The sequence below is a fragment of the Polypterus senegalus genome, chromosome 6, assembly GCF_016835505.1.
Source record: "Polypterus senegalus isolate Bchr_013 chromosome 6, ASM1683550v1, whole genome shotgun sequence".
NCBI classification, from domain to species: domain Eukaryota; kingdom Metazoa; phylum Chordata; class Cladistia; order Polypteriformes; family Polypteridae; genus Polypterus; species Polypterus senegalus.
This window is the reverse complement of record NC_053159.1, coordinates 174,378,279-174,401,091: the sequence shown is the minus strand read 5'-3', so window position 1 is coordinate 174,401,091 and position 22,813 is coordinate 174,378,279. Positions and strand designations below refer to the sequence as shown.

The 22,813-nt window shown below is 37.2% G+C and overlaps 1 protein-coding gene across 6 annotated transcripts in view; it reads right to left on the bottom strand.

The window, feature by feature from the left end:
* ubr3 (ubiquitin protein ligase E3 component n-recognin 3) overlaps positions 1 to 22,813 on the bottom strand; it is a 268,225-nt gene that overhangs the window by 204,363 nt on the left and 41,049 nt on the right. For all 6 annotated transcript variants that reach the window (XM_039757590.1, XM_039757589.1, XM_039757591.1 and 3 more), the window contains exons 5-16: positions 17,990 to 18,030; positions 15,175 to 15,238; positions 14,926 to 15,056; positions 11,136 to 11,364; positions 8,581 to 8,760; positions 8,339 to 8,472; positions 8,104 to 8,190; positions 7,606 to 7,671; positions 7,404 to 7,493; positions 1,569 to 1,697; positions 1,438 to 1,490; positions 208 to 341 (exon numbers count right to left, since the gene is read on the bottom strand). In XM_039757590.1, coding sequence (XP_039613524.1) covers positions 208 to 341; positions 1,438 to 1,490; positions 1,569 to 1,697; positions 7,404 to 7,493; positions 7,606 to 7,671; positions 8,104 to 8,190; positions 8,339 to 8,472; positions 8,581 to 8,760; positions 11,136 to 11,364; positions 14,926 to 15,056; positions 15,175 to 15,238; positions 17,990 to 18,030 — 1,338 coding nt within the window. The remainder of the gene's footprint in view (positions 1 to 207; positions 342 to 1,437; positions 1,491 to 1,568; positions 1,698 to 7,403; positions 7,494 to 7,605; positions 7,672 to 8,103; positions 8,191 to 8,338; positions 8,473 to 8,580; positions 8,761 to 11,135; positions 11,365 to 14,925; positions 15,057 to 15,174; positions 15,239 to 17,989; positions 18,031 to 22,813) is intronic.

Below are 22,813 nucleotides of genomic sequence, written 5' to 3'. Positions count from 1 at the left end.
ATGGTCAAAAGAGTACTTTTGAAACAATCAGGGACAACTATATCACAATGGATTGTGGATTTTCAATATATGAAAATGCAGAGAAATACCAGTAAAAAGACACATTTCTAACTTGTTTATCAATTATTAAACACAGAAGTCAAATAAAACATTTCTGAACACAATACAATATTGGGAGGTTCACCGTGAAAAATCAAAAACACATACCTAAATGTATACGTAAGCTTAGCAGTATTACAAGAAATGTAAGTGCTCCTTCCAGCATAGGCCTTTCATGTTCTGTATCAAGTAGTGAGTTCTGATGCTGTGATGCCATTGTTAGCAAGTCTACTACTTTGAATCTGCGAACAACACAAAATGTCAAGAAAACATCAGAATAGGAATTCATCATATCAGCAACACGTTACTTTTTCTTGATTGGTACAAAACTGCAAACTTATTTTGACATTAAAACACACCTAAATCTAATAAACATTGCCATTCAAGGAATCCTTTATCTTTCACAGCTGAATCTGATTTTGCAAAGTGCACTCGTTTTTGCTGGAAACTTCATCTTGCATATAACCAATTTACATAAAGGATGAAATGGCAAGGGAGAAGCATCTAGAATCAAAAATGAAAATAATATATGAAATAAAATTAGAAATTATCATGGGGTAACCAACTCCAAGGGCATGGTCAGAGCACTGATTACAGGGCTTTAGGAATGGTGGGGGAGGAGAAAAGAAAACCAACCAGAAAGTTAGTGACCAAGAGACTAAAAAACAGTGACCCAAAAAGTAAGATCAAAAGTAGATAACCTGCACAAGCAACAGTTGCCAACAGGCACATTCCAGATTGATATGCATCAACCAAGGAAAGTAAGATTTGCCCAACTAAATAAAAATTAAGGGCCCACAATAAAACATCATTTACACAGATTACAAAAGCAGTATATAAGGACCCTGTTGGATACTGCAGAACTGCAGCCATCACAGGAATAGACCAAGGTGTCTATACTGTTAAATAAAGTGCACATGTTGGTCACAAAAACACTAGGGGCCTGGAAACGAAATGCAGTTTAATGGTCCTAATATTTTAAAGGGATGCTTGGGGGGAAATATTAAAATTTGGAGCAGATTCAAACAATAAGATCACCCCCGTGTGAAGAGAAGGTTCTAAATATTTCAATAAATTAAAAGGGACAAAACAGAATATTCATGGAGTAAAACAGCAACTTGCCTTTAACTAGTAGTTAGGATGCTACACACCAGGGATGGTAGGCCCAAAGTGTTTATTGTTTCAATCTGTGCACATCTTTTCCCACTGTGTGCCCTTCATTGTTATTTTAATACATAAAGGAAATGTCTTTGTATATTCAGGTGAACTAGTAGACCTTTTTTTTACAAGATATAGAGAGCTTTAAATGTATAAATGTAAAATTGAAAGTTACTTTACCTCTCAAAGACAGAGGAAATGAAGTAATCAGGATCAAGCCTTGATGCACACACCTAAGGATCCATACAAAAACATATTAAGTCACCAGTACCAAATAAATACAGTTGTAAAAGCTATTGAATCAGAGTTACCTGAAGCAAATAAATATCAGGATCAATCATCGAGTTGCAAAAATGTGACTGGACATAAGTCATAGCTTGACCTTTAATCTGCAAGCCATTTCTGACCCACATGTTGCTATGGATCTCTGAGAGGCTTGCCTTAAAAATAAAAATATAAATAAAAAATAGAGATGAGTAAATCAAACATTAAACACCATTTCAACTATCATCTAATAATGAATTAATTCTCACAACACTCTTTTATATGTAAAGCAACAAAATTAGATATAAGACTCAAACTCAGTAGGTGAATTAGGGATATCACAATACCAAATTTCTTGCATTTGACACCAATACTAGTGAAATTTTGCAAAACTTGATAACTTTTTGAAACCATGGCCAAAACAGAAATCCTACTCCATGGCTTTTTGCCAATGTATATCAGTTATTTGAGTGAACACAATTGTGTCACAGTGAACAAAATTGTGCCTTTTTTCCGTAATAGTAGAAGAAATATATATATATATTAATATAAATAATATCTTATCTTATCTTATACATACATACATACATACATACATACATACATACATACATACAGTAACAGCAGCTTCCAATACTGGCATATCCATCAAGTAGTTAACCAGCTATCATTTAAATAAACTTATGTTCCATCCATACATTATCCAACCCGCTATATCCTAACTACAGGGTCACGGGGTCTGCTGGAGCCAATCCCAGCCAACACAGGGTGCAAGGCAGGAAACAAACCCCGGGCAGGGCACCAGTCCACTGCAGGGCACACACACCCTAAGCACATACTAGGGACAATGCACCTAACCTGCATGTCTTTGGACTGTGGGAGTAAACCGGAGTACCTGGAGGAAACCCATGCAGACACAGGGAGAACATGCAAACTCCATGCAGGGAGGACCCAGGAAGCAAACCCAGGTCTCCTTACTGTGAGACAGCAGCGCTACCACTGTGCCACCATGCTGCCCTAAACTTATACTGACATTAGTAATTATCAAAATAAAATGCAGGACTTGAACTTTAATATATGGCAAAGATGGGGATTCCCCCCAGTGTAACAACAAATGAAGGGTATTTTATAATCATGGGGTATTTCAGCATAGGATTTATAAAGAATTATATCATCAAGAACTACCTGATTTATGTTAGTATGTGCATAATTTAAATTTATTCTGAATTTGTCTAGCAAGTAACTGAAAAATACTGCTTTAAATCAATACCATCCATCCATCCATTTTCTAACCCACTGAATCCGACTACAGGGTCACGGGGGTCTGCTGGAGCCAATCCCAGCCAACACAGGGCACAAGGCAGGAACCAATCCCGGGCAGGGTGCCAACCCACCACAGGACACACACAAACACACCCACACACCAAGCACACACTAGGGCCAATTTAGAATCGCCAATCCACCTAACCTGCATGTCTTTGGATTGTGGGAGGAAACCGGAGTACCTGGAGGAAACCCACGCAGACACAGGGAGAACATGCAAACTCCATGCAGGGAGGACCCAGGAAGCAAACCCAGGTCTCCTTACTGTGAGACAGCAGCGCTACCACTGTGCCACCATGCTGCCCTAAACTTATACTGACATTAGTAATTATCAAAATAAAATGCAGGACTTGAACTTTAATATATGGCAAAGATGGGGATTCCCCCCAGTGTAACAACAAATGAAGGGTATTTTATAATCATGGGGTATTTCAGCATAGGATTTATAAAGAATTATATCATCAAGAACTACCTGATTTATGTTAGTATGTGCATAATTTAAATTTATTCTGAATTTGTCTAGCAAGTAACTGAAAAATACTGCTTTAAATCAATACCATCCATCCATCCATTTTCTAACCCACTGAATCCGACTACAGGGTCACGGGGGTCTGCTGGAGCCAATCCCAGCCAACACAGGGCACAAGGCAGGAACCAATCCCGGGCAGGGTGCCAACCCACCAAGCACACACTAGGGCCAATTTAGAATCGCCAATCCACCTAACCTGCATGTCTTTGGATTGTGGGAGGAAACCGAGCGCCCGGAGGAAACCCACGCAGACACGGGAGAACATGCAAACTCCACGCAGGGAGGACCCGGAAGCGAACCCGGGTCTCCTAACTGCGAGGCAGCAGCGCTACCACTGCGCCACCGTGCCGCCCTAAATCAATACCAAAAATAATAATTCAAATACTATTCAACAAGTATTGCCAAATTAATTAATTCTAATATAATAAATGATCGTTACATTTAAACAAACTCTTTAAAAGGTGTTTTTGTAACAACATACCTTTAAAATACAGCTTGTCAAATAATCACTGTTTATAACGCTTGCTACTGTAAGATTAATATTTGTATCATTAGCAGGTTAAAAAAACATAGTAAAGAGTAATACTTAATGGATGAGTCAAATTGATTCAAATATCCAATGTCAAACACTGCTTTAATTTTCCAAATCTGACTCTCCTTCTTTACATTTGTCCCAGCTTCAAAACTTTATATATGAAAACAAACATTTTAGTTCTTCATTAATCCACTACTTTAGAATTTGCTTTGTGGTTCTAAAGCTTTTTTTACATAAGTGATCATACACTGTTATGGCTTAACCTGTGAATTAATCCAGAATTAAAAAAATTACCTGGGCTGTCGTTACCTGTACTCAAGTTATACAGTAACTGTGTAGCAGCATTACACTGGTGAATGTACCATTCAAAACATATGGCAAGTGTGCTTTTACTTATGGGTAATAATCACAAAGATTAGTTTGCCTTCAAAAACTAACAATAATTTGAATTTAGTGCCTGCATATTCCTATTTACATTTATATATTTGCCTGATGTGTTTATCCAAGGCAACTTGAAACAGTTATGAAAAAACTGATTATATTTCTTTTGGTATTCCAATTGGAGCACAGGCCAGTCAAGTGACTTGCTCATGGTCACACAGTGCTAGTAGCAGGATTTGAACACACAGCCTCAGGGTCTGATATCCAAAGACTTAACCACTACACCAAACTGCCTGCACTATGGCGTAGCAATGGATTGTGCAGATTGTGCAAAGCACAAGGGCCTACGAGCTTGGGGGCCATATAACTTTAAAAAATAATAATAATAATCGATACAGTGGCTTCAATGTTCTATGTCTCGTTACCATCAGCTGATGACAAATTGTATGCTGCTGACGATTTTCTCGTCGAACGCTATAATACCGTAAGTTTCAGTGGCATTTTCCACTCAATTGTTGCCAATTCGTGCATGTTTTCAATCCATCCTGTCAACCAAATCAACTGTTTTTGAAGTAGCTAAACTTTTGCTGACAGATCGCTGTGCAATGTCATCTAGTTTCAGTGACGTTTGCACGGCGTACATGTTACTGTTGACCATACTAGTGACTGCTGCTTCATGTGAACAATCATCTTCATGTGAACAATCATTCTTCAAGTTAAACTCATCAAAAATTACCTCAGGAGCACCACGTAGCAAGACAAACTTAGTGGCTTGGTTGTACTCTCAATCAAAAATGACCACGTCCGACAATCTGACGTGTCAAACATTGTTGAGACTTTTACGCAACAGACAGCACGCACACAAGCAAGTATTTAAGGTACTAGTGATATTCTAAGTAAGAGGATTTGTGACTTGTCAGTCAGTTCCATTTTTGTAAGCTTTACCAGTCTAACATATTTGTAATCTGTTTTATTGTGTACCTTAGTATGACTTATGTGCATTAGTGTCATTACTGTGAGGATTTGTGAGCGTGAACACTTTATGATGTCCATTTTCTCAGAACTTGTGTAAAAACAGGTCAATTGTGTAGTAGTATCCTATCAGCCGGTGGTGTTGTTTTACTTTGTTACAAATTGAAATTGCTTCATTTTATAGCACAGATTTTAATCATATTCTTTCACAAAGTTGTCTTGGAAAAGTAAGCAGGTCCACATCTCACATATATTTACGTACTACTACTACCACTACTACTACTACCCACACCTCTCACATTTCATTCCCAAAATGCATTTTATTTTTGCTAACTTACAGCAGCTGTAATAAAGCAATTAAAAAAGTTATTATAAATTCCAATTAGAGAGGTGGTTTGTTTGTCACCGGCATTTGATCTGATAGTGACACGTTCCCGGATGCCACTGCCCAGCCGGCCCAACAGTTAAGCTAGACAGGAGGGGCCCACCTGAGGGCGCTGCACAGGGGCCTTCAGCAAGCTAGCAACGCCACTGTGCTTGCATCTGCAATCATGCATTTCTGTTAAAGCAGTCATGTCACAAATGTGCCTTGTGTTTTGAAGCATTGAAATTTTGTTTTAGTATTAACATTTCAAGCAGCTAATTTCATTGCTGGTGCATCGTTCATTTCGATCAGCTTTACTTTTGCCAGCACTTTCAGACTGTATTTTCCTCCCGCATCCTAAAGTCTTGTATACGTAATTGTGAATGCAAGGAAAGTTTCCTTCGCAAATCTGTACAGTAAATGCCAGCTAGACGAATGCTTGGATGGACATTCTGTAGACGTATTTATTACAATCAGAGAATGAATTCTTTTATCAGAATTATGGTGAATACTACTGGACCAAATTGTAATTACCTTATTGCCCAATTTGTACGTATTTGTGATGTAACAGTGAAAAAAGCAGTAGCCACAGGAAATCCACACAAACACATGAGGAACATGCAGACGCAACACAGACAGAAACCAGGAGCAATATTCAAGATTCAATTGGAACACCACCACCACGAATAGCAGAATATTTTATTTTGTTTGAACAGTATACACATAAACAAGAACTTGGACAAAACCATGATTTTAATACAATACTTGTTTTACAAATAAGATGAGAAAATTAAAGGCATGATCTCATACAAGACTGCTTCTCCTTGGTGTGCAGGTTAGTCTTATGCGACACTGAAATTTTAACTCAATAGTGATAATCATAAGTTTGTCCTAGTTCTTGTTTTTGTGTATGTTGTTCAAACCTAAGGTGGGGATAAAGTATTCTGTGGTTGATGGTGCAGTGGTTTCATTATCCCAGAATTGAATCTTTCTCCAAGTTAATGTCTGTGTTGAGTCTACGTGTTCTTTATTGGTCGGTGCATTTTTCTGTGAAAAGAAAAAAAAATACTCTGGCAAATGTAGACTAAACTATAATAATACAACATAGATATTGAAAAGATATATTTGATTATGTAATGGTAATATAAGCCAGTCTGATATATCCTATAAACAGCATACATGATTACTGAAAAAGTTGGCCTTCATTTTAGTTCTTAATATTTGTTAAATTTGATACTACAGTGACAGTTGTGCCAAAATTTTTAAAAACAAAAGCTTTCATTCTCAGCTTTATCCAGGTAATGGCAGAGCTGTTTCAGCTCAGCAACACTGCCCCTTAGCAATAGGCCTGAAGTAGTATGAAAATAATATACTGTAAACCAATACATTTACAACATTTGCAGTACAAATTAGAATGTGTACAGATTCCTACCGGTCTACTTTATACCAAACAACAACCTAAAACAATTGGAGCACTACCTACCAACATTCTGGCCTACCAAGAATCAGGAAGTGCAGTAGTCTTTGATTCCAAACTAATGAATTAAAAACTTGTAACAAATACTTATGTGTTGCCTATGAAATGCCAAAATCTTTTAATCTGAATTCACATACACTGCTTTATGCTGGCTGAATAAAGAGGAATACATTTTTGGAAGTCTTCTTTAAAGTCAAATACTATTAAGTCCATAAATTATACTACAGGGGTACCAAGCTGCAAAAATTTAACATGTTTAGTTAATATGGATCAAAGATACTCATTTAACCAAATGAAATACCTGAATTTGAAGAGGATGAACCATAATCTTCATTAGCACCTCTTGATCTGGCAAGAGACTGTCCAAATCAAGGCCCTGGCACTTTACTGCCTTTTTAAAGAAAAAAAACATATTCTTAGTCATAAACAGAAATCAAATAACCTTGAATATAATTTTATGCAGTACACTTTTGTATGAATATTATTGAATGTCAAAGCATTACCTTGCTCAGAAACATAGCATAGTACCGATGAAGAGGCAAATGGAAGGTAACCTGGTTAGCTGTGGGCTGAAAAAAGTTAAGTAGGTTAATAAATTAACCATAAACCAGTTAAAAAAAAAAACCATAAAAAAAGTTTAACCTCCCTCTTAATCACCTAGTCATGAAAGCATAGATTATCTGCAGCAAAAGATTTTACTTTACTCTAAATATCCATTATTTTAAAATACTAATTAAAACCTTTTATCAGTGTTTTTTTGCTAATACAATGATTCATTTTTAATACTAAACACTGTCTATTGATACTGTGTATTGAAAAGAATCACACCACACTTTGCAAATAATTATCACGAAAACATAAAACAAAAATTATTTCAAAAACAAGGATGCATTACAATCACAGGGTAACCAGCCAAGTAAGCCCAACTTAGTATGAATCCTTACAGTTTTCAGATCAGCTCTCTAGCTACTATATTATGCCTATAAATTTCAAAATGGTACCTCATCTACAAAGCTGATGGCATCAAACCACATCTGTAGTGCCTCTAAGCAGAATCGAAGCATAGTTTTTGTGTACTCTTGTGTTTCCTAGAACAAATATGAACAGCACAAATCCATTAAAAGTCATTTCTGCATAATATTACCTATTGCAAAAGTAAAAATTATACCATTTCCATTTATATTAATAAGGAACTTAAACATTAACTATTGCTAAACAGCAAGTAAATATTCCTACCTTAACTTTACAATGTGTTAAGAGTCCCCACATTGGTTGAGCACATGCTTCCAATTCAGCTGCAAATGCTGCATAGTATGTCTGCGACTCAAACTCAACATGCTCATTTAGTTCACGCTTATTCAGATTCATACCTAATACAAGGAATTAAAGATTCCTTTTAACCATTTTGGAACACTGTAATCATTATTATCACCACTACTAGTAAATAATCATTAAAAATGTGTTGGTAAAGCATTTACCTTGAAAAGAAGAAACAAAACCCATCCATGACATCAACAATGAATGATTCTCCAAGAATTTCTTTGCTACACTTTGGTGTGACAATATATTAATAAAATCACTAACTAAAGGCCAGTAAGTGTTATTTTTAAGAAGTGCTTCTCCACAGTTTACCACAACATGATGGTTATTGTCTTCATCTAACAAAAAACAAAAAATAATTTGTTGGCAATCAAATGCTTCAAACCAGTAACAACATTAGCATTTTCTCTTATTTGTGAATGGGATACTCTACTTCTGTTACACATTTCTCACAATAATACATTTTATTTATATAGCTCCTTTCCCATGCTCAAGGCACTTCACAGAGTTTAAGAAAGAACGGCAGGGTATACAGTATATAGCATTGTACTAAACCAGACAAATAAAGAAGAGTAAGATAGTAAACTCAGAGAAAAGCCTAACAGACAACATAATTGATGGTCTAACACACACACACACAGGTTACATGAGCATCTTGACAGAGAGGTAAACTGAGAGAAGGGGAATAAAGTCAAGTAGAGCTAAAAGCCGTCCTGAGCAGATAAGTTTTGAGTTGTTTTTTAAAAGAATTCATGGAGTCAGCTGATCTAACTAATTTCGGTAGGTCATTCCAGAGTCTGGCTATACAGCTGAAGGCCCTGTCACCCATGGAGTGTAGATTAGTGTGGGGTACAACAAGATTGCCAGAATCAGAGGACCTTAGTGGGCGGACAGGCTAATAGTGATGGAGAAGGTCACTGATGTAGTTTGGGGCAAGGTCGTTTAAGGCTTTGTAAGTTATTAGTAAAATTTTACATTCAATTCTGTAAGACACAGGGAGCCAGTGATGCGAAGCAGGATGGGTGTGATGTCCTCCCTGTTGCTGGTTCAAGTAAGGACTCTTGCAGCTGAGTTTTGAATAAGCTGGAGCTGTGATATAAGATTAGAAGGGGCACCTGCCAGTAGGGAATTAAAATAATCAATGCCGGATGTGATAAAAGCATGGACAAGTTTCTCAGCGTTAGAAAAGGAGAGGAAGGAGCGAACACGGGATATGTTACGGAGGTGAAAGTAACAAAGTTTCTTAATGTGATTTATGTGGGCGGTATAAGAAAGGGAGAAATCAAAAATGACACCAAGATTCTTTGCAGTAGAGGCAGGTCTGATGAGATCACTGCCAAAATGGACTGAGAAGGAGCTCAGTTTATTAAGTTGCACTTTAGTCCCAATTTGCAGGAGTTCAGTTTTGTTGCAAGTTAAATTTAAAGAGTTCTGCTCCATCCAGGTTTTAATCTCAATGAGGCAAGTTGTGAGTGTAACACTGAAATAGAGTTGAGTACTGTCTGCATAAAAATGATAACCCAATCCAAAGCTACGAATAATATGGCAAAGGGGAAGCATATAAATACAGAAAAACAGAGGACCGAGGACAGAGCCCTGAGGAACTCCTTGTGTGACTGCACCGAGCTGGATCTGCTGTTGCCAAGACTAACAAACTCTTGCCTATCAGTCAGATAGGACTTGAACCACTGGAGGGCAGTGCCAGAGATACCCAGCATGTTCTCCATTCTGGACAGTAGAATGTCATGTCTGACAGTGTCAAATGCTGCACTGAGGTCTAACAGAATTAATATGCTGGTTTGTCCAGAGTCTGCTGCCATAAACAAATCATTGGTTACCCGAAGAAGAGCAGTTTCACAGCTGTGCTGCGCCCTGAAACCAGACTGAAAGGGTTCCATCAAATTATTAGAAGTTAAGCAGTTGGTGAGTTGGGAAGCTACAACATGCTCAAGAACTTTTGACAGAAAAGGTAAGTGGGAAATAGGCCAAAAATTGTTAAGATTGTCAGCATCAAGACCAGACTTTTTAACATTGGGGGTTACAGAAGCGATTTTAAAAATAAGCGGCACAAAGCCAGTGTCAAGGGATGAGTTTATTATTGTTGTAATGGTCGGGATTATGGCATGAAGGCAGGATTTAAGTAGTGTGGTGGGGATGGGGTCCAGTACACAAGTAGTCGGCCTCATCTTACAAAGCAGGTCATTAACAAAAGCAGATGTGACTGGTGAGAACTTAGAGAAGGAGCTGGATGGAGTGGGAAAACAGGGAAGATATAAACAGATGATGTATTTATGTTAGTTGAATTATTTAGATCTTTAATTTTGTTATAGAAAAAGTGGAGGAATTTATCACAGACTTCAGTAGAAGAGGTAGTTGGGCCAGATGCGGGTTGGAGTAGTTTATTAACTACAGAAAACAAAACCCTTGGGTTATCATGGCCACTTCCTATTATTCTGCCATAATGGGTGTTCTTGGCAGTAGTTAGTGCTTCTCTGTAAGCTCTTTGGTGGTCAGAGAAAGCCTGGATGTGCAATATATTAAGTATATTAATGCTTGTCTAGTAAAAAGTATATTTCCATAATGCATTTGGTAGAAAATATATTCTTCAAACAACACTAAAATGTCTACCTCACAATATTCAGGTTATGACTTTTACAATATAATACTATCTTATATAATATTATGCTTCTTAAAAAAAACATATAAGGCTTACCTTGAATGTCACTTTTAATAAGGCAACCTTCCATCATGTAAAGGAGGACAGTCACCATTATTTCTAGAAGACGACATTCCTCTGTTACATGACGTGCTAGCTCTTCATTACTAAATAACTGTACACTAATATGTACAATTCTATTAGACATGGTGTCCGATTCATGGCTTTTCATTAAAGTTTTCATAATGAATGCATAATGTTGAACAAAGGTCTTGGTGAAAGCAATCTGTGGAAAAAACAAAGAAAGTATTCATTACCTCCTACTTAACCTTAATTTATCTGGCCGATTCCAAACAGTGAACCCACATGAGGGAATTAAAAAGTACTGTGCTAAGTTATTACATTTTGCAAACAGGTTTTACTGATTTTTTTTCTCAGGCTACTTCTTTAGATATATTTGTTGATTTGCTACTTAAACACTTCATATTTAGTAGCAAAGTTTAGTAATACTTTTTGAATGCGTCTTTAAACAAAAAAAAAATACATTGCTAGTATAACAGTAGTCAACAGTAACAGCAGTTCATGTTCTCACCCATCCATCTACTGTAAGGTTATGCAGAGCTGCAGCCTACTGCTGCGGCACAGAATGCAAGCAAAACCAATAAACTGCAACATGCATGTCTTTGTAATATGGGAAGAAGCCACAGAGTACCCAGTGAAAGCCCATGCAGGCAGATACTAAACTATATACTGACAGAGAAAGGGTTAGAATATAATTCAGACTTTTAAAACCGTGAAGCACCTAACACTGCACCTCTGTGAAACAAGGAAATATTTCAAACCTTAAATATACTTGCTTTTGTGAATGTTTCCTAAAGGATTCCCTTTAATTTTTATAGAATTTCATGGAGAATTAATTCAAACTGCTTTAAACAAGTATTAGAACAAATGCTTTTCAACAAACATAAATATACATGTTCTTTATACTTACTGGAACATAACAGTAGTACTACCACTAATATCAACTGTTTTTAAAATATTAAAGTGCATAATTATGCAGGAAGATATTTAATAGTTTTGCTTCATGTTCAGCTTTTTATCTTAAGTCCATATTAATTCAGCACATAGAAAAAATAAAATTGACTTGAGAATCTCAACAAGGCACTGTATTTATGCCATTATGCCAAAGTGATTTCTAAAATTGTGTGTCAGTGTACAAAGAACAATAACTCACATCTCCAGTTGAATACACTTGTTTGACTAGAGTACAGCTACAATATGGTCAGTGTAAAAGCACTGAGTTAACGTTATTGAAAAACACCAATGGCCGGTTTACTACTTGCCAAAAACACATCTATTTACGCGTAATATGCTTACACTTACTAGGCATGTTTACATTATCTGAAATTCTAATTAATCAAATACTTCTTAAACCGAGCAAGTCATGTTTATATTACTACCTGATCCCCAGACACAAGTCTTATGGGTTATATTTACACTCAGTTACATTTTTACTAGATAGCTTCTCTCCTCAGGAAAGCGGCAAAACTGAACACTGACTATTTTACTTAAATATGAGTGCTTAAAATAATTTATATTTAAGAAGGCCTGTAGCAGTATTTACCTCAGCATCAACATGCAAAATACAAACTTGCAGTACAAGGAATACCAGCCTATCAAAGATCATACTCACCCATGCAAGTACATATATACTCATCAATTAGAATTATGAATTACAATAACATACAGATCTTTGGAATGAGGCAGGAAGCCCAAGATGAGACAGAACACCCAATTCCACACAGGGAGATGGGGAAAACTCCACAGAGGACAGAAATAAACCCTAGGCCCTTAGTGCTGTGGGAAGCTACTCTGTCACTCTGCCATAAACAGAAAAAAAATGGATAAAGACATCAAACATTTCAGCGTAATAACAGCATGTTTTGCAAAGTGTTATACTGAATTACAAATATTTTATCCTCTTTATCGCATTTTTTCCCACCATTGGTTGGGTATGTAATGATGAGCTTCCTAACATTTATTTCCCTTCAGAGTGGTACTGTTTTTCCTACAGTGGTACTCTAGTATTCCTCCACATCCCAAAGCAGTGAGTGTTAGGATAACTAAAAAATCTAAACTGACCCCTTGAGTGTGTGTGCAAATGAATTATTGGTTCCAGCCCTGTGCACTATGCTACTAGCTAGCTATAATAGGCTCCAGACTCCAGGCTCAACCCCACCCCCAACCCCGATCCCCCACCCCTCCCATTATCCATGCTAAATTATGCAGGCTTGTGATCATTTTTTCCCCCTCTCGTAATGGGCAATTTTCTTATTTTAAATACTGGTTATGCTTCCAGCCAATTTTATTAATACATAAATAATCACTAAGGGCTACTTAAAGTAGCAGGAAATCCTATACAGTAGTTTGAAGATGTAAATTTGCTCTCTGTGTACTGTTTCAGACAGACCAGTACTATAAAAACAGTTTCTAATAGTTAATAACACATATATATGCATACACATACATACTATATATACATACTATATATACATATATATATATATACATACTATATATACATATATATATATATATATATATATATATATACACACATATATATATATATATATATATATACACACATATATATATATATATACACACATATATATATATATACATATATACATATATATATATATATATATATATATATATATATATATATATATATATATATATATATATATATATATACACATATATATATATATATATATATATATATATATATATATATATATATATACATACATACATATATATATATATATACACACGAGGTGTGGCAGAAAAGTAATGAGACTGGCAACACTGCAAGCAATCTGGCAACGCTGTGCTGTTGTCCTTAATAGAGCACGTGTACCAGTACCCTCCCATAGCTCAGTGCGAGTTGAAACTCCTTGCGTTAACTACGTGAGTTTTTGTGACTGCTATTAGCGAAGTTGTGTTTTTGGTTGTGCGTCACGCAAAATGGAACAGCGGAATTTGGAGCAACGTTGTGCCATTAAACGGCAAGTGTGACGCTTGAAAAGTTAAAACAGGCCTATGGGGAACATTCTTTATCCCGAGCTCAAGTTTTTCGCTGGCACAAATCATTTTTGGAAGGTGTTGAAGACGTTGAAGATGAACACCGTTCAGGGAGGACTTCAACTTCGAAAACCAATGAAAACATCGAACGTGTGAACACTTGTGAGATCAGACCGTCGTTTAACATTAAGAATGTTAAGTGAACAATTAAATTCGAACAGATTTACCGTTCATCAAATTTTGACTGAACATTTGCATATGCGAAAGGTCTGTGCCAAAATGGTGCCGAAAAACTGCCCTCTCCATAACAGAATTTTTGACCTCAAAAGGCATTCCTGTGGTTCCCCAGCAACCTTATTCACCTGACCTCAGTCCGTGTGACTTTTTCCTTTTTCCTAAACTGAAAAATGTCCTCAAAGGACGTCATTTCGGGACTTTAGAAAACATCCAAAAGAGTGTAACGGACATGCTGAAGACCATACAGGTTGAAGACATCCAGCGCTGCTACTAATTGTGGGAACAACGTCCCCATCGGTGTGTAGCTGCCCAAGGGAACTACCTTGAAGGGGATAACATTGATGTTTGAAAAAAATAAAAACTTTGGTAAATAAAAAATCAGTCTCATTACTTTTCTGCCACACCTCGTATATATACACACACATATATATTATATATATATATATATATCTCACAGAAAACAGGCAGAATATATCAATAAGGAGATCTGGATTTCTAAACACAATCCTCAAACCTTATATTCCTGATCCGGCAACATGTTAAGTAGAAAAGTAACCATCTTTTGTGGAAATTCATATTTTATTGTCCAAAACAATAATTCTTCTAAAAAGCATTTATGTTTTAGCACACCCATAATGGTTAGATCTGAAAAAAAGAAAAAAAAGAAAGTTTTTTCCCACAAACTTAAATAAGGGTTATATTAAACTCTTGCATTATACTTTATATTAAATGATAAAAGCAAAACAGTGATAAAAGCAAATACCTTTGGTACTGCCACTTAGTTTCACTCTTTTTCTTTTCCCAACACGACTGCCATCCTGGTCCTCCTAAAATGTCAAAAAAGGAAATTGATATTTCTGTTGATATTTAAGCTAAAACCACATTCTTTAATTGTTCACTTATTTTAGCCAACTATACACATATGCATACATACATATATTAAAACAAGCTGCATACAATGTAAAACAGAGATTAGAGAACTACCAAGTAAAGCCTTTCAAGTCAATGTGAACTCAAAATAGAAGTAAAAAGTGACAATTATAGTATACTAGCTGATTACCCAGTGGCTTCGCTCACCGAGTGCAAGGGAAAAAAGTAAAATGTAGTATATAAATTATTAAATAGTAAAACATTAACATTTAAGAAGTAAAGAAACATTGAGCAGTACTGGAGTGCTTTCGGGTAAAATACATTTTAAAGGCGCTATAACACAACAGGTAAGTAGCACTAACAGCAGCTTAAATTTATTTGGTTCATCTCTAGGTAGCAGATTCCTTGTGAAAGGCGCTACCTGACCGCTTTTCTATGCGATCCTGCAAATTTCTGCCTGACATTGTTGCACTATGTGCCTGTGATTTAAGAGAAAAATTATTCTGAAAAATGTGGACGCTGCCCTTCCGTGCTTAACGGGCAGAAGGTCCAAAAAATTCCTAAGTCCAAAACTTAACATGAAGAGGTCAGTACATCTTCTTAGCTGCAAACCCTCCATGTTCTTAAAAGAATTCATCACAAAAGCAACCTTGAATTATGCAGGGTTTTAGTGACCTGAACTCACCTTAAGGGTGAGTAAGTAGTCATGCAGCGCAATTTACAAAGAGAGTTTTGCTTTGATGGCGCCGATCACACTCATTCGCAAAGATTTCTACTCTCCCAGGAGCCGACGGGGCACTTGAAGTGCCACAAACAAACAGTGCAAGAAGAGAGGACACCATCCGAAAATGCGAAGCTCTTGACTCGGCGGAGCAGCCCGATATTCCGCACCTCCAAGCGTCCACTTTGTTCTCACAACCTCTCGCCGCTGAAGGCGGTGTCATCTTCACATTGTTTACAGCTCGGCGCAGTTAAAAAGTAGAAAGACGGAAAGCCATTTTCCTCATCTCTTTTACTATCAAGTGCTGGCAGTTAAAAAAAAAAGTTATAATGTGGCAGTTTCCATGACAGTCACGTGGACGAATAAATAAAACTTCTCTGTCAGAAGGCGCCTGGCGGCGGAAGGCACAGCGCTGGAGTCCAGAGGAGAGGGCGACACGAGGCATACTTCTATGGGAAAGATCGGCGTGTTTGTATTTACTTCTTTTCAATATCAGTAAAATAACTCTCACACAAATAATTCGTAAAGACGATATAAAAATGGCGTGTGGTCATACGTAATTTCCGTTTCAAACGCGAAAAGAATTTTATATATATATATAGATAATTAAAGTACATAATAGTGTAGGATCAATACTAAAATTTTGACTTCAGTATCAATAACAGCTTTCGGATCCCAGTACCAATGCCAAAATGGTTCTGAAACAAATAATGGATAACTACCATCTCCATCACCATCTTACCTCATCCTCCCTGGTGTGCCACACAATTGCTCGCCTCTGTGGTGCACCATGCTATCACTCCGCACTATGCATGGCTTTCCTTCTGATGATCATGCAGTTCAGATTATGTCAAAGCAAAGTGAGTTGGTGGGGCATGTAGATTATTTCCTTGGTCTCACATAAAATGGCAAAAATACTTACTTTTTTTATCTTACAGACAAATATGACTCCAGTTAGATATTATTTGACTATGAATAGGATTTCAAAAAAGTAATTTCTTATTAGACACCAATGATATTATTTAAGTTTGACAAAAAGAAGAAAATCAGGGTCTTATTTTATATTTTTGGACATTATTAAAATTGCTTACTGGTATCCTTGAAATATAATGCAGCTACCGTACTCACTAGTGCTCAATAATGCTCTGGTGCTTGAGCACTTCTGTATTAGTACTTGGACTACCACTGTTCACGTTGTCTCAGCAATATAGCTGTTCAAACTTAGTTAACTCAACAACTAAGAAATGAAGTGTAATTTTCTGGCTCCCTTACAAACTGCATTAAAACAGTACCAGTAACGACTTCCATGGCCAAGGACGGCCTCAATTCTGGGTATGTTTTGGAAATGTTCATATTCTGAGGCTGATAAGGGTATTGTTTTCCAATATTGGACCATGCAATCTCCTCAAATGCAAATTTTCCCTCTGGGGCCAGAAACTATAATGCCACCTCTCCAAACTATTTCTCTCAATACCATTGTTGTTCTTTTCTCTTTACTCCTTCATTACCAATTTAAGGACCTCTCTAAAACATTTTTGGTGTTAACTTCAGTAAATTATACTAATTATTCATGTAGTCTTACAGCAACAAAAAGATTTGATATACCAATGCCTGCACAAGGCTTCACAAATGATATTTCAATTCTGTAGTCTCCATATCCAAAAAAAAATTACACTCACTGTGATCACAGAGTGTACACGCACTTTTGATTAATACTATCTATCACAGCGAAATTAACGTTAATTAGTTAATAAAAACTGTACTCTCAGTAGAAAGTAAAGATCACACACCTAAGTGCAAGCCAATTATATAGTGGTAGATGAAGTCTACCCCCATGTATTACAGTACTGCAAAAAGCATACTGGTTTCAGACCATGGTATTTCAGACATTTGGTCAGGCTGACTTTTGGGCAAACTTTGCACTTACGCAGAGAGTTCAATAAGGTAAAAGTATGTTTGTGTGCACATACAAAGATTAACTACTGACCTCTTTAGATGACTCAAGCTGATCTTCATTTGCTGTTGCACCTTGGGGGGGAAAAAAAAAATCACAAAAAAGGGGATTAAACGAGCATTAAACAAGACATTTTAATCAATGATGGAAGATGAAGTATGGAATTTTAAAAATGCAAACATTTCAAACATGAAAATATAAAAAAAAATGTCTCTAGCCCTTAGTCTTTTGATGTAGTTTTTCTGTTGCAGTGTGTTTAAATAATGTATAGCACTTTTCAGTTAAACAAGAAATTTAGCTTGTCAGGTCAGGTTAGGTTGGGGAGCATGCACTGGTACAGCGTGTTGCCGTATCCACCACATGACGAAACATTTTGGGATCCTGGTTGGCAAACCCTAGGCAGACATGCAGTCCAGTCCCACCGTCTGAAAATTACCATCTATCTGCTGCAGCCAGGTGTTACGTAGGCATCCCCTTGGCCTGGTCTAGCCACTCGGGTCCTGAACATTGAGGATCCTGCGAGCTGGATCACCCTCAGGAAATAACACCACATGGTGTAAGTGCCATAACTGATGCTCCTTAACAATGCAGGTAATTTGCCTCATTCGGGACTCCGTGAGCAACCGTTCATTGAACACAAAGTCAAAGCAGCGGTACGTAATGATTCTATGAAGAGACACTGTACCAAAGGAGTCCAGTTTTCGTCACAGGTCACTGGATAGCGTCCATTCTCCAAACCATATAGCTAGAAAGGAAGCACCGGGACTGTAAAGACTTGGACCTTCGTCCTTTTGCATAAATATCAGTAGCGCCACACACCCCTTTCCAGCGACCTAATGACCCCCCCATGCTCTCCTACTCCATCTATTGACTTCAAAGGTGGAGTCACCAGAGACATGAATGCCGCTGTAAGTAAACCTCACGAGAAGGTTGACATTCTCTCCACAGACAGACACACTGCCATCGGGTGTGCCTAAAAGGTTATTAAAGGCCTGGATCTTGGTTTTTGTCCAGGACACGTTCAAGCCCAGACACTCAGACTCCCCACTCAGTCTCTCGAGAGCCCGATCAGAGGCTCCATTGACGCCGTAAAGATCACAGCATCATCAGCAAAGTCAAGATCAATGAATCTTTCTTCACCAACAGATGCTCCATAGCCGCTGGACCCCACGCCCTTGCCCAACATCCAGTCCATGCGAACATTCAACAGAGTAGGAGCAAAAACACACCCCTGACAAATTCCAGAATCAACTGGGTAAAACGCAAAGGTTTTGCCTCCACTCTACATAGCACTAACAGTACCAGTGTACAGGCCAGCCATGATAACCAACAACCTAGAGAGGGGATCCCGCAAGTCTCAGGATGTCCCACAGGACAGCTCAATTAATTGAGTCGAACACTTTATGAAAACCAACAAAGGCAGAAAAGAAACTCTGCTGATATTCTTTCTCATTTTCACTCAATGAGAACCCTCAGTGCCAGGATGCGGTCGATAGTAGACTTATTAGGCATAAAACCAGACTGCTCCAGTTGCTGGTAGGTAAGCAAGTGATCATGGATCTTATTCAGGATGATCCTAGCAAGGACCTTACCTGGCATCAAGAGCAGTGTTATCCCCCTGTAGTTGCCGCAATCTATTTGATCACCCTTCCCTTTCCAGATAAGGATGAGAAATTCCATTTTCCAGTCAGCTGGGATGATGCCAGTCTCCCAAATGGAAGCAAAGACTGTTTGCAATGCCAGGAGGACAGTCTTACCACCAGAAGTTCACCCTGGATACCTCAGATCCCCAGAGCCTTCCTTACCCTCAGCTGGTTTACCACCTGTTTAAGATTCTTGTCAGTGTTAACGCAACAAGTCCCACAATAAGTCTCCTCCATATCATGCCTAAAACAATAAGGTGTAATTAACAATATTATGGCCACTTTTATTAAAATGTTGCTGTATCCGTACGATATCCTGCCACTGCCCTTTTGACACCTCAAAAATAATACAAGTGTGCATTTGACCTGCCTCCCTCTTTCTTGCTATTTTGCTTTGCTCACTATTCTCACCCTGTTGCAACCTTACTAACGGGGGCATATTCCTCCTGATCCTTGTCAGGACAGCAAGACATAAAAGCACCCACAAAAAGGAGCCTAAATCCTTAACAACCACATACACACTGACACAAGGCTTTGCCACATTATTATTATTTTGCTTTTTTAAAACACTCATGATGCCTCTGCAAAGCATAAAGCACTCATGATAATGTTGTTGCATGGATTTATAGGTCTCCTGCGCTACAAACGTATTGCTGCAAGGATAACTATGAGGAATGGGAAGCAGGGTTGGGGAGGAGCCCTGGGAAAGCACTTTTTAAAGGAATACAGGACAGCTGAATGACAGTGTTGAGGGACAGCGTTTTTGTGCCCAATAGTCTGAGTAGTTTAAGACTAGTTTAAGACTTGTGAATCTAATCGTCAGTACTAGACTGTAAACAAGACTTTGGTACTGATGCTTCCATTTTATAGGGTTCAGCTGGATTTTGATAGCTCTTATATTGAAATAACAGCTGCCAGAGATCCTTTAGATTTTCTTTTTGCCTTCCTGACACGACACCTTTCACACACAAGCTGCACAGCCATGCATCCATATCTTCCATGCATTCTGCTCCTTCATCTCAAGCATTAACCTTGGTGTTTTAGTGATGTTCCAATCAATCGGCCAACAATCTAAATTGGCTGATACTCACTAGAAAATATACGATCGGTGATTGGTAAATTGGGCAATCACAAAAACAATTTTTTCAGCATCTGCTTTCCTAAACTTTATGGTAATTTAGTTGTAGTGCTCCACTGCACAAGATATTATGATAATTGAGCTAGCACTCGTCTCTTTTTTTTTTTTAACTTCCTGTAAACAGAATGCAGCAAGGTAGACTATTAGAATATTAGACTTTACAAATGCGAAAAAAGCTACTTTAATGAATTCAGACCTTTTTTCGACTTTCAATTAAAATGAACCCTGCTTGTATAAGTTTGTTTGGTAAGATAGCTTGTATTATGTACAGCAGCTTACATTTTCAATTAGAAAAAGTTAAGGGATTTAAAATTGCTGCATAGTAAACAATAGGCTTGTTAGATTAACAACAGAATATATTTCACTAGTAAACTTGTTAAGCATGTTAGCCTTGTATCTTCTTGATAAAAGAGTCGCAGCTCTTTTAAAGGTTTGTACTTTGTTAATTATTTGTTTATATGTGTAATACAGTACACGTTTTGTCAAAAAATGAGTACTGCGTAATTAAAATGGTAGTCTGCCATATTTATAATTATATATTAAGAATTATGAATGCCTAGTTGGTACACTGGGAATAAAAATACTATATAAATGTAGTAAATATATATATATATATATATATATATATATATATATATATATATATATATATATATATATATATATATATATATATATATATATATATATATCACACAGTGTGTGGGGAGACACTTTAACTATCGCTAATATGTACCACCCACCTGGATGATGCAACGGCAACTATTTTTGCACCAGTACGTTCACCACACAATAGCTGTTAGGTGGTGAAGAATAGTGATGGGGATGATTAGGGGGGCATTTTAGCTTGGACATTAGGATACACCCTACTCGTTACGAAGGATGCCTAGGGATCTTTTCTGACCACAGAGAGTCAGGACCTCGATTTTACATCTCATCTGAAGGATGGCACCATTTTTATAGCACAGTGTTCCTGTAACTGCACTGGGGCATTGGGATACACATTCATACCACAAGGTAAGCGCCCCCTGCTGGCCTCACCAACACCTCTTCCAGCAACAACCCAAGCTTTTCCTAGATGTTCTTGCAACCAATTGCCTGAACATGCTTAGCTTCAGGTGGATGACTTTGGACTGTTGGAAGAGAACAAGCAAACTCCACATAGGGAGGACCCGGGACACAAACCCTGGTCTCTTTACTGCGAGGCAGCAGCACTACTACTGTGCCACAGTGCCACCAATGTGTATTATTATGTATTTTTTTTGTGTATTTCATTTATGTTTTTGCAGTTTCTTTTTTATTATTTTTTTATTTATATTATTGATTAAAAATTAAAACCTACTAAGTGTGTGTATATTTCATTTAAGAAATGTTTAACTGCTAATATGAATTAATTAAATCAATGTGTGTGAATATATATTTTTGTTGTTAGACAAATAATGAAAAAGTACTTTTTTAAAATTAGGATTGGTTTTAGATAAGTACATTACAGTAGAAATTAAACATTGCATACAGCTGGTAATTATAAAAAAGCATTGTATTATGAATATTTTCTGCACATATTTTATTATTTAAAAAAGTATGCATTTTAAAAGAATTTATTTTAGTATTTTAGGTCACTGAACAATTAGCCTACAGAATTTCATTTTATTAATAAAAATCGAACAAGTAATGTCGAAGCAAGCAGTACCAGATACCCCAACTACATCAAAAAAACTAAGAAACATGAAGTTAAAAGCAAAATTGAGGGCACACCAATATCCTGGTGACGTTTAGAAATCTGGACAACTTTTCTGCAAGTTTTGCCAGCACACCATAGACTGAACATGAAAAGATACTTGCAAAGACCATGTCCAATCTAAAACATAAGATCAAAAAGTGTTCCCCTTCAGGTAACAATAGAGGAAACAACAAAATCGTCAGATGCAAGACACCAGTTTGTGGCCATGTGGTCAGGCATACTGCTAGAAAAAATGACAAAGACACGTCCTTTCTTTATTAAGCATTGTAAACAAGGAGGTGTGCTGCCAGAAAATGAAAGCAGTGTTTGTCAAACTCATTTGCCAGATGTCTTTG